This window comes from Epinephelus moara, chromosome 10 (genome assembly GCF_006386435.1).
Source record: "Epinephelus moara isolate mb chromosome 10, YSFRI_EMoa_1.0, whole genome shotgun sequence".
In the NCBI taxonomy this organism is placed as follows: Eukaryota; Metazoa; Chordata; class Actinopteri; order Perciformes; family Serranidae; genus Epinephelus; species Epinephelus moara.
In genome coordinates this window covers 32,286,666-32,299,661 of record NC_065515.1, presented here as the reverse complement: position 1 = coordinate 32,299,661, position 12,996 = coordinate 32,286,666, and the positions used below count along the sequence as shown (strand labels likewise).

General features: G+C 41.6%; 1 protein-coding gene across 1 annotated transcript; it reads right to left on the bottom strand.

Moving 5' to 3' along the window:
- Nucleotides 1-3,092: 3,092 nt before the first annotated feature.
- On the bottom strand, nucleotides 3,093-5,141 carry LOC126397117 (transcription factor JunD-like). Its single transcript, XM_050055633.1, has one exon. It carries the CDS (start codon nucleotides 4,949-4,951, stop codon nucleotides 4,130-4,132), a length of 822 nt encoding a protein of 273 aa, XP_049911590.1. The 5' UTR covers nucleotides 4,952-5,141; the 3' UTR covers nucleotides 3,093-4,129.
- Between the last annotated feature and the right edge of the window lie 7,855 nt (nucleotides 5,142-12,996).

The window sequence follows — 12,996 nt, the reverse complement described above, 5'->3', positions numbered from 1 at the left end:
AGGCTTGCAACAAAGAAAAAAAAAAAGAGGAAAAAAATGACAGTAAAAACCTGAAAAACCCCTAAAAGAGCCATGTTGTACTGTATCTGCATTCATTACTAGGCCTGCTTGTGAATGAATGTGTCACTCTGTTACAAAAGCAATACACACTACAGTATCTACACACACACACACAAAAAAGAAATGCCATCAAGCTTGGTAGAAGTTGCCGACTGTAGATCTTCTACTAGCACGCAGGAACATGTACTTTCTTTGGTCTCGTATCACTGCCTCGTCACTTCCTCCTCAGTTTGGGCCATTAAGGTGAGAGAATATGCTGTGGATGTTTTTATCTGTACTTTGTGGTAAAACAATAAAAAGTTACTAACAATCAGTTGATTCTTGTTTTTGAAGATTTGTGCCATCGAGGGTAAGATGGGTATCTGCTGTTAAGAATCCTCAAATTAAAGGGAAATTTCGGTTTATTTCAACCTGTCTCCTATCGTCCTAAATTTGTTTCAAGTGACTAGCGACATAAAAATAATAGTTAGCATGTTAGCCGTTAGCCTAGATACAGCCGGGGCGCATAGTAGCGTCGGACCTGTTAAAACGTAAGTGAATGGGCAACCTTCAAGTGCAAAGTTAGTCCACTAAACAAGCTTTTTTTCCACAAAGACCGCCTCATATCGTTAGGATAAATGTCAGAGAACATATAGAAAACGACATGTAAACGTGTTGTCTTACCTTACCGGTGTGGTGCCATGTTTGTTTACCATTTAGCTCTGCTTAAACTGATGGTGTAGATACACACTAACTGAGAAAAAACTTTTACTGCATCATAAATGTTGTTTTAACTGCAGGTGGAAAAAATTATTTATAAAAACTTAATGTTTTGGTGTCATGAAAGTTCAGAGTCACATAGGTTTAGCAGATTATTTGTCACGTTGATGGCAAATGTTTGGATGCATATTGCCCCAGCAGCCTCAAGATGTCACTGTTTCACTTTTCTTAGGCAATTCAAATTAATTCAATTTTATGTATAAAGCCTAATATCACAAATCACAGTTTGCCTCAGAGGGTTTCACAGCATATGACATCCCTCTGTCCTTGGACCCTCACAGCAGATAAGGAAAAACCCCCCCAAAAAACCTCTGACAAGGGTAAAAATGGTAGAAACCTCACGAAGAGCAACTGAGGAGAGATCCCTCTTCCAGGATGAAGAGAGTACATAAATAATTAGTGCATAGTGCCACAGATGGATTACTGAGCAGGCCTACAGGGCACAGGCCTAGGGGCCCAAAGTTTCACAGGCTCCCATGTAGGAGAGGTGGTAGGGCCTTTTGCATACCTGTGCCCAGGGGCATAATCCACCCATGCACTGGCCTCCTGACATCAAACAGACTATCCAGGTAAATGTGAAAACTATGATCCACTATTGCTCATGTGTTACATTAGAATTTCCACAAAAATGACTGTCATATCAGCAAAGAACGAGCCCAGGGCGAGATGAGACAAGAGGTGGTGGGCTGTTTTGCGGCTATTTTGCTGTTAGTTATGCTACATTCATTCATTTTCTGTAAACACTTATTCTGTTGGAGGTCACTGGGAGGATGGAGCCTATCCCAGCTGACGTTGGGCGAGAGGCAGGGTACACCCTGGACAGGTCACCAGACTATCACAGGGCTGACACATAGAGACAGACAACCAGTCACGCTCACATTCACACCTATGGACAATTTTAGAGTCACCAATTAACCTGCATGACTGTGGGAGGAAGCCGGAGTACCCAGAGGAAACCCACGCTGACACAGGGAGAACAATCTCTGCATGGAAGAGAACCATCTATCCCTGCCTCAAAGTGACCGAGAACATGCTTCCTTCTGTCATACCTTTTGGTTTGAACCAGGAACCCTCTTGCTGTGACGCCTCAATGCTCACCACTGCACCACCATGCCGCCCACAGTTGTGCTACATTTTGTCAAAATCCCATCTGTCCCTGGCTCAAAGTGACTGACAGCATGCTTCCTTCTGTCATACCATATGACCTGACCTGTGGTGCAATAATTAGATCTTCACCCAGTGCTGGAGATCAATCTGCCATAAGCAGCATATCTCTCAGTCACATTCCTTTTGAAACACCTTTTCAGTCTTTTTTTCTTTTAATTTAATGCCTCATTGTTATTTTTTTCTTTTTACATGCATTCATCTGATAAAAAAAAATGTTAATAAGGACTGCAATTAATTACTACTGCTAACATTACTACTACTCATACAATACCAGTCTGCACTACAGGCTGTTCAACAATAATTGCAACATTTCATCATGTCATGTTTACGCTGGGTTAAAATGTGGGAACAGATATGCTGTTTTGGGCATATTGATCTCTACCACTGGAGGAAGTCAGTCACTTTGAGGCAGGGAGAGATGGATTTGGACAAAATGTGGCATACCTAACAGCAGCAAAACAGCCCACTACCACTCATCTAACTTAATGGCTGGGCTCATATCCTTTGATATCAAAAACTGCCTAGATATATTCACCAAAATGTAATTTCAACCAGTATCGCTGCAACATCATTTGCAATATCCCAACTAACCAGCAGAGGGAGAAAGACACCAATATGATGATGTGATGCAGCTATCTACACAGTCCCAATATCCTGTTATTACACAACACTGGCTTCACTTATTCAGTCTCCATCAGAGGAGCAACTATAGATGTATCTCTGATTAGAATAATGTAAATTAAGTGATCCAGGAAAAAATAACTTTCTATAATATTGTATTGACTAAGTTGTAGTTAGGTATAGTCTCAGAATATTGTGCTGGTACTGCCATATAACACACAATATATTTCCTTACTGTCTTTTTTAATATTTTGTTACCTAATAAAAACCATCACTGCAATATTTTTTTATGTTATTCTTGAGAATAACATGCAATGAAAGACATAACAAAATACTCAGGAAACCCAGTTAGTTGGACACATTCATGAGACAGAACACAGTCTGAAAATTAATGGTTACCACCACAAACAGCTGGTTTACTGCTATACACACACTGCCAACATGCACATAAATATGAGAGCTTCACCAAAATGGAGGAAACAGTGTTTATTGCCAAGCAGCATTTAATTCAGAACACAGCAGCATACAGCCAAACAACTGTAGGCTGGAGGTGACAGCAACAGTCAGTGCAACAAAAACATTACAACTCCTCACACTGAAACAAGAACACAATGAAATAGGGACACAGTAGAGTTCTTTAAAAAAAAGATTAATACATGTGTTTGTAAAGAGCAAAGATTATAAACACTGATTAATTGCACCCTTTGACACCCAACTGTGGGCAACATTCGAGTATGTAAACAACATGCAAATTGTCCCCTACATAAATAAATGGTAAATGCGAGTGTATATGCATTTTTTTTTTATCTTACAGCCAATTCCTCATATGTTAAGGATATATGTCATAAATGTTATATCACTGTAGAAATACTTTAAATATGTTTGGTCCAGGTTTGAGACTGTATATATTTAAAGCCAGTCTGTAAACATTTTTACAAGAAAAAAATATCTGGATATGTCCACTCTGTAATGAAGTTGAGCATATAGTCCCAATAAGTGCCTCTTTCTGTCATCATGGCCAATGTCCATTGAAAAGAACTGCAGTTTAATGCTGCTTTGTTCACCAGGACACATGTATACGAGGTAGAACAGGATTTAATACATAGATCATATTGCAGGCCAACGATCTTCAATTCGGCATTAATCCAATAAGCCAATTCGTGATTATTTATGTTTAAATCAAGTGATTGATACAAAAGTGTGGTCTCAACTGGGCGGAGGCGACAAGGTGGATCATGTAAATTGCTTCACGAATGAAATGTCTAGCCGATAACATCAGAAGAGTCTCATCACACATTATCTTGAATTGTGTTCTACCATGTATTTTTACATATCACCGATGCTCAAAGCCATTTAAAAAGCCGATTTTTAATGTACAATCTGGCCTACATAGCCTGGCACCCTTCATTCTCCTGGCAACAGCACACATCTGGGCTACGCTACATACAGAATAACCAACATTAAGTTTGTCCATGAAGCTTATATGCTGGTCAGTAGCCCCACTGCAGGTCAGCACCTCCAACTAGTGTACTTGTACTTCGTGTGGCAGCAGCTGGCAGCCGCTGTTAACATGGGTGAGGACTTTCTGTTTCAGCTGGGCCACCTGATCTCTGAGCAGGCTAGCCGTGGAGGCCAGATCCGTGTTGTGGCTTTTCAGAGATTTGACCTTGTCCTCCAGCCTGGAGATCCGCTCCAGCTTGCGCATCCGACACTTGGAGGCTGCAATCCGGTTCCTGAGCCTCTTCCTCTCGGCTTTCATGCGCTCCTGTGAGTCAATGTCGATGGGAGACAGCGGCGGGCTCTCCCCGAAGCTCTGAACGTCCGGGACCGTCTGAGGCTCCTCCTTCAGCGGCTGGACCCGAGACAGCTCCGGCTGCGGCGGGGCTGTCCCCAAATGATGCGACGGAGGAGGCGGGAAAGGGACCGTGTCTGTGGAGTAGTTGACAGTGGTTTCCAGTGGCCCGCTGCCGTAACTGTTCAAGTTCGTGTACACCGGTAGGTCCGGCTGAACGGTGACCGGGGCGATGTTAGCGCCCAGGTCCAGGTTGCTGTTCGTCTGCCCGGCTCCGCTCAGCTGGTTCTGCTTGTGTAAGTCCTCCAGCGCCTTCACGAAGCCCTCCGCGAATTCCTGCTCGTCTGTCACCGTCTTCGGGTAGAGGAACTGGGAGCTGGTCGGTGTCGTGGTGACCATTCCGTTGGACTGGATGATAAGCCTCTCCAGCTCCGGGGAGGCCAGTTTGAGCAGCCCGAGGTCCGGGGAGCTGAGGATGCTCTCGGCGTCGCGGAGATGCGGTTTGAGGTCTGCCTCGTCCGCCAGGCTCAAGTTAATATCCTTCTTCATCATTATTTCCGTGGACAAAATGACAAGTAGTTGTGCTCGGCCCTCCCTCACAGCGTCGCCCTACCCATAACCTCACAGAAACACATAGCAGCTACTGTTAAATATCTTGTACTGAACAAATATGTCTAACACTGAACAGAGACAGCTGACAGCCTTCTGCTCTCGCACAGGATCTCAGTGTACTGCACGCCCGCGCGCGCCGCCCCAAGCTTTTCTAGGCTGGCACGTTCCATTATGTCACAGCAGCGCGCGCGCGTATTGGGCAGAAATTACGTTTTCCAGACTGTAATTTAAATAATGGGACGAACCGAGCAGAGAGGAGGAGAGAGGACAGATGTCTCACTCTGCCCCAGATACAGACCAGGAGACAGAGGGATGTGCACACTGGACATAAGGTATTAAAATAGTACTCTGTGGGCTATGTAAATATATGGTAATAATGTTTATTAGGCCTATATCAACTGTACTGTATTACTCCTAAAAATATTATAATCAAATTGAATTACGGTATGTCCATTCATGTTTACTGTAACACAAAGCTTTTAGTTTTTCTATGACTGCAGTTTGTATGCTTTTAAATGTTAGCTTATCAAAAACTTCAACTCCCATGAGTCTCTATGCATGTGCTTAGACCACTGTTAAAAGCAAAAAACATCATAACATAACTGGGATGGATTTTGTCTATTCATATGTCACATTATACTTAGGAAAAATACCCTAAATTTCCCCAAACAAAGATAAGTATTTATTAACCCTTTGAAAGCTGGAGCAACATCACTTTTCTTGTGCTGCTTTAGAAGCCTTTCACAAGTATTCAAACCTTTCAACCTCGAGCAAATTGGTGCCATTTCTTTCAAAAACGTGGAACAAAAAAGCTGAGCAACTTGGTAAGAAATGTCCCACAAATTGAAGAAAAAAAAAATAGATTCAGAAAATTATTTAGAAAAAATAAGGAGAAGGGCGGCACGGTGGTGTGGTGGTTAGCACTGTCGCCTCACAGCAAGAGGGTTCCCGGTTTGATCCCGGGTGTGGGAGCCCTTCTGTGCGGAGCTTGCATGTTCTCCCCGTGTCAGCGTGGGTTCTCTCTGGGCACTCCGGCTTCCTCCCACAGTCCAAAGACATGCAGATTGGGGACTAGGTTAATTGATAACTCTAAATTGTCCGTAGGTGTGAATGTGAGCGTGAATGGTTGTCTGTCTCTATGTGTCAGCCCTGTGATAGTCTGGCGACCTGTCCAGGGTGTACCCTGCCTCTCGCCCAATGTCAGCTGGGATAGGCTCCAGCCCCCCCGCGACCCTCAAGAGGATGAAGCGGTTAGAAGATGAATGAATGAAAAAATAAGGAAAAATAAAAGCCATATAAACTATATATATTATAATTATGACATATTAAAAGTGGGTTAGAGAATTATTATATTTTTCAAGCACTATTTCTTGGTCTTTTTTTTCTATTCTTTTCTTCTTCTTCTTTTTTTTTTTTTTTACCAATTTTCCTGTTTTCAGTTTTTTCTTTTTACTAATTTCTTGCTAATTTTGGGGTCATTTTTTGTTTCATTGCTCATTGCCAACTGTCGAGGGAAATCGAGGCAAATCAACAAGGGAAGCCACTGTGAAGCAAAGAACGCGTCCTTTAATGGCTCAAATCTGCAGCAAACAGCATTAGGCCGGCCAAAAAACACATACACTCTTAAACATGCAGTCCACTCTGCCACTCTGCGACGCATTTCAAGTCAAAGTCTTCTTCAGGCAGCAATGGTAAGCATGTGCAGTCCTGTCAACTATATAGGTAGGAGGGGGGATTCAATTAGTGATCACTTCATCTTAGGCAGGTGTGTGGTCTGCAACACAGATGAATCAACTGAGACAAACCAAAAAACTCAGTCAAAAGGAGCTTTCTGCTGCACAAAAAATGCATGGCATTACAGGAATTGCAATTATTAAGCTGTAAGGCACCAAACAATATTCATACACATATACACAGAAAAATAGAAAGAAGAAGAAAGGCTAGTTAATAGAAGCATTGGAAATCTAGAGACTCATTTAGGCCATGTGGAGATACTGTATTTAAGTAGTGTATCCACTGTGCTTCTGCTTGTAAGAGTTTGCGTTCAAAGTCTCCACCACGAGAAGAAGGTTCAATTTTTTTCAATAACGCAAAAGTTTAGTTCTGTTTCCAAATGTCCATGTTGAACAAAGTGAGTTGCCAAAGGGTGGCCTGCCTAACGCTGTTTGCTGTAGATTTGAGCCAATAAAAGACGTGTTCTTTGCTTCACAGTGGCTTCCCTCATTTTTTCTGTTTGTGATTTTGCCCTTGGAAGCTCTGCTTGGTATTTCCACTGTTTTTTGAGATTAAAAGAAATCAAGCCACTTTCAAAGGGTTTCAAACGGTTTTAAAGATACTTTTGGCAAGTAGCAGGAAAGCCATAACTCGCAAGTTGATCCTCCAACATTGGCCCAATGGCTGGGGATTATAAACAAAATATACTGTATAGAAAGACTTACTTTTATTTTAAGACTTGAGATGGAAAGTCAAAAAAGTCCTGTGCACACTAAAACAGTCTTAGACAGGTGCATAGGTGAGGCAAACAATAAATAAAAAAGGAGAACACCCGCATACTGTTTGCACTTGCAGAAAAAGGTTAAATTTATTAGACTACAATGTTTCAGCCATGGACCTTCATCAGTTAGATGACCTACCTGATGAAGGTCCATGACCGAAACGTTGTAGTCTAATAAATTTAACCTTTTTCTGCAAGTGCAAACAGTATGCGGGTGATCTCCTTTTTGATGTAAGACTTGAGATGGAAAAATGTACAAAGTACTGGGAGAAATGGATTGTGTACAAACACTGTTGAAAAAAGTGTGACACTGTATGCCTGGATGTAAGTGAAAAATGCACTGGGATGTGACCTTGTAACACCCATGACGACCTCATGTTCTTTGTTTCTGAAATAAAAAAAAAAGAGTTACAAAAAAACCATCACAACACAGATCTCTATTACAGAGTCTCTTGATCACCTAGAGGTAAAAGAAAAAGAAAAAGCTTTGTCACTGGTGCCTTGTTATTATGGTCATGTAATTAAAGTTTATCTAAAGAGCACTGATTTAATGGGTATTGACCTTTACAAACTATTTATATCCTGCTGGTTTTGTATCTGCAACATCAGACATGCATAATCAGGGAGAAAAAGAGTAAAATATGCAGAATATATTATAGCATTATTTGAGTTTGGCTTGTACTCTAAGGTCCCTTCACACTTTTCTCTCACTCCAGCTATATTGACCTCAGCTCAGGTTGAAGTGGGGCTGAGCTACACTTGTAATTGACCTTTCTCTAAGCCCCGCCCCTTTGTGATGGTCTGCAAGCTGTCAGATTAAGCATGGAGCCCACTCTAACTGCTCTCCCTGAAGAAATGTTATCATATTTTTGGAAAAATGAAACAGTGATTCCAGAGAGAAGCAGACAGAGGGGTCTACAGTCTGTGTTTGATCGCCACAGAAGACAATGAATATAAAGGGAAACTTTGCTGTTATTGAACCAGCTGTGTGGCATCACAGTGTGTGCAGGTGAACAGTGTTTGGCTTCATGCTTGTGTCGTTGCCAGCACCTGGACCTCTGCTGCCGGACAGGCAGGGATCTCCAAGGGAGGTCAAACAACGTTCATCTGCTTACACTGCGATGACACACAGTTGGTTGAATATGAACAAAGTTTCCCTGCTTCCCTTCACTGGTTCCTGTACAGCAGGGTCACTCTTTTTTTCACTGTTATAATCATTAAAAAGCAAAAGCAGCATGTGTATACATTCAGTAGGCTATATCTTCAGTAGCTAGCTAGCTAACCCTACACTTTTCAGGGCTTGATTTTGGTTTTGGAACAGAGAAGAAACACTTATCTTTTTCCAACCTCTCCAGGTAACGAGTGTCATTAATACACGACGTGCCCCAGACACAACATTTAGCTCCAAATCCACAAAACCAGCCTGAAAATGAAGGAAATTTGAAACGATTGCATTAGAGTCAATGGAGCACAGCTGTGTTGTTGTCAGACCCTGGTCTGAGCCGGTCCGATGCTACAATATGATTAGCCAGTCTGCATCCAGGGACAGGACTTAGCGAAGGGTCAATTAGTTGACTTTATAAACTCATAAGAGTCATTAAGGTACCCTCTGGGTCCAACAGAGCAATGGGAACGATTAACAATTATTCTGTACATGCCGACAAAGTCAAAGGCAAAATGCACTGGGTTTTTCTGTCACTGACGTTGTAAATTTTTCCATGAAAAGGATGCTTGATGTTCATGTTAACTGTGTCTGAGAGATGGTTTTTGTGGGTTTTCCCAAAACACACCAACCATATTTAGCATAAGGACAACAAAATATGACATCTTTCTTTTCCCCCACTTCCTGAGTTATAGTTAAATAAAGTATTTACCTTAAAAAACAACTAATATGAAGTTTGTTATGGCCTCAATGTGGTTGAAAGCGCTGTGAAAAACTATAAATGGACTTCATGTTGAGATTTTTTTATACTGAGTCACTCATTCTCTCAATAGATGATCTTTGGTACCAGTTTTGTTGCCATGGAGAGGAGGGATACACCACAAACATTTTTAAACAAATAATATAAGGGCTAGAATGTTCTGCACCATGTTCTCCTCATTTTATCATTTTCATTCCTTTATATTTGACATATGAATGATATTTGCTAAACCACAGGATACAGTGGAAATATCAGCTTGCATAATTCTGGACACAAACAGCTGTCTTCTCTCAGGAAAGGCTGCTTCTGTTTTATGCTCCCAGACAAGGCACTTGTTTTCCTGCACTTGAGAATTTGGAGAAGTTGAATGTGAAACTGATCCGATTTCAACACTTGCTCCGGTCAGTTAACAGTTTCAAGATGTTTTTGAGGTGGATTTGGTCTCACACACCCAACACACCCTTGTTATGAAGAAGTCACATGGTTATTTCAGTTTCCACTCAAGAGTTTCAATTTTCCATCACAGATTTTCTATTTTTTCCCTCCCAATTTTTAAATTGATATCAAATTGGCATTTTTAGAAATGTATTTCCCTTAACATTTATTGTATGAATCAACTAGAAGACATTAAAGAATATTAGCAGTGCCTGTTTTAAGTGGGTTTCTTTAAAAGTGAAATAAATGAGGTGGAAACCTTCGGTAAAATCTTCATTTTAGTGGAAGCTCTGTATGGTGATACATCTCGTCAGGATTTTCCATATTATTCCTGCTGCCACATCCAATAGGCATTTATCCCCCTTAATAGTCATATTATTTTTTCTAACTCCTATAATATCCCATACTTTTATACACTTGTATAAAACTACTGTTGTGTACAAATGCACTTCAAGCCACAGCAAGATAGATAGATAGATAGATAGATAGATAGATAGATAGATAGATGGTAAATACAAGGGAGAAAAAATATCTATAGAATACACAATAATAAGAATATACAAGAATACACCATCAATATACTAAACTACAACTACTAAAATATATACATAGGGTAACATACTATTGTGCAAATAAAGTAGTAAATTAAATAAAGTAAATTAATTTTTGAGATATTGTTGTGATTTTTCATCAGGTGGCTTATAAATATAAAACACAATAAGCACCCGAATACTGCAGATGGATTGTTCCTTTAATGTGACAACTCTGCGTTGGTTTCCTCCCTTTCCATGTGATGTTATTTTTGTCCATAAACACACAGATGTGACCAAATATCATGAAATAATAGTCCTTGTTTCCTTCATTACCAACCAGTGCTCTGGCTTGTAAAGGGTTATGCAGAGGAGGTATGTGCGTCACAGGTAGGCCCCATCCCATCCGTCACTGCAAAGCTCTGTGTGGGTGGATCACATGATGGACCCTGTGATGTCAGATCTCTTAACACTGTGGCGGAAATGGAGGTGGGGGGAGTAAACCAACAGAGAAGAGATATTTTTGTCTGAAAGCTGGGTATCAGTGTGTAGGGAGAGTGGGGGTGCTGAGCCTGCAGTCATGAAAAAAAGGGTAAGCGGTTGCTGGAAAAGGATGTAACACACACACACACACACACACACACACACACACACACACACACAGAGCACATGCACACACCACAGTCTTTCGTTTCCCTTTAATTTGAAAGACACCAGTGCAAAATGTGAGCAACATACATTTACACTGAGTTAAACACAACAGTTTCCTCTCACATTAATAATCACATAAATGTTGATGAATTTGTTCTTGACATGTGATGATCAGCTCCGCACGACTGTGGAAACACTCATTAAAATGTTTGCCATGTTATCAGTGTGTAAAATCAAAACACAAAAGCAGTGAACTTATGTCGGTGAAACATACCGAGCAAGCAGAAGACGATTTTGTTGCAGGACTATTTTCATGTGGATTGATTTTTAACCATGCATGTAAAAATAGCATGTGAGCATGAGACAACAACAACAGTGAAAAATGACAGAGAAAACTGTTGAAATGTAGAGTTAATAATATCAAGATTTTATCTCTTGCGTGTGCATGACTGAACTCAAAAATGTAAAAACTGAATTTTAATTGCATGCTTGTGAATGCATAGTTAGACCATAACATGTCACTGCCAAGAAAATTTAACTTAATGTGCATTTTCAAACTGGCAGAAAATATACAACCTAATTTCAAAGTGAAACTGCAAACTGGACTTTTGAATTAAATTTTAAACCCAGAGATATTTCACTGGATAAGCACAAATGCTGACCTGCTTGTGGCGCTAGATGAACAGTTGGAGGATTGACAGCTCATCAAGAGTCATCCTCGGGGAACACGACTGTCTGTGGTGAATTTCATGATAATGCATCAGATAGCTGTCGAGATATTTCCCTCTGGACCAAAGAGGTGTGCTGACCAACTGACAACAGGCGGTGTCATCCTCAGAGTCACTACAGCTTAAAGGGAAACGGTTTTTGAACCTGGACCCTATTTTCCCATGTTTTAATGTCTAAGTGACTAATGAAGACATTTTTTAAAAACTTGATCCTGTTTTGAGAGAGACTGCTGCTGCTGCTGCAGTGAAACAGGCTGCATTGTATTCCCTACAGGCCATTGTGCACAATTAATCAGGCTGTTCTTATTCACTGTATCACTTTCCTACAAAAAGCAGTGCACCAAAATTGGTGCATATCCCCGCACGGTGTGCCAAACTTCCAAATCCACCTGGCCACACCCAGTTGGCGAAGCGCTGGTCCGCTGCACCTCCGCCTCGCCAGGTCTGCGAAACTAGAGCCCATGATGTGCAAGGTACCCTGGGTGTGTTGGTTGTCTACATTCTGGGACTCCGTGTTAAATTCTGCCTGTTACATGCATTGCCTTTTTTCAAAATACACTTCCATTTTGACAGGAAATTTACCGTTTACATTAGGGTTGGGAACGATTAACCGATACGACCGGATATCCGGTTTGACAAGAGAGAGATACGGCTACGTCGGTAGCAGCCTCCTCAATCGATATGAATCAGCCATGAATCCTTAGATGAATCGATTGTAGAGTCATGGATTCGGGTATCGCGAGACTAGCAATCGGCTGACTGGCTTTAACAGTTTGCATCTCTAAAACAACGCGAGAGCTGGCGGCATGCTCCGTAGCAGGCATTACTGACAACGATAATGGATGTAAACATCAGCGCCAGGTTGACCGGTGGAGATGAGGAACAGAAGCTAATGCTGGTTGGATAAACCAGGGAGCAGCCAAGCCGCAGCAGAAACTAAAGGCGAATCCTGCCGGTTGTGGGTTGAACGCGGGGTCACAGACACAGACAGAAATACGCATTCCTGTCAAATACGGCGGTGCATGATAACGGCTTACCGGCGACTGACAAGCCCAGCTCCAGGTCCAAGAAGTCTTCGTCGGTGTCATGACTGCCCAGAAATACCAGGCGAGCCCTGGCAGCACACAGGTATGTGACGTGTCAGAGGAGAAACGAGCAGTTCACATTTCCACAAACCTCACCGCACTTTAGGGACTGTTCTTTACTTGTCAGGGGAGGAGGGTGG

Bases quoted from the DNA above. Each gene is read 5' to 3' on its own strand.
- LOC126397117 (XM_050055633.1), bottom strand. From the start codon at position 4,951: ATGATGAAGAAGGATATTAACTTGAGCCTGGCGGACGAGGCAGACCTC.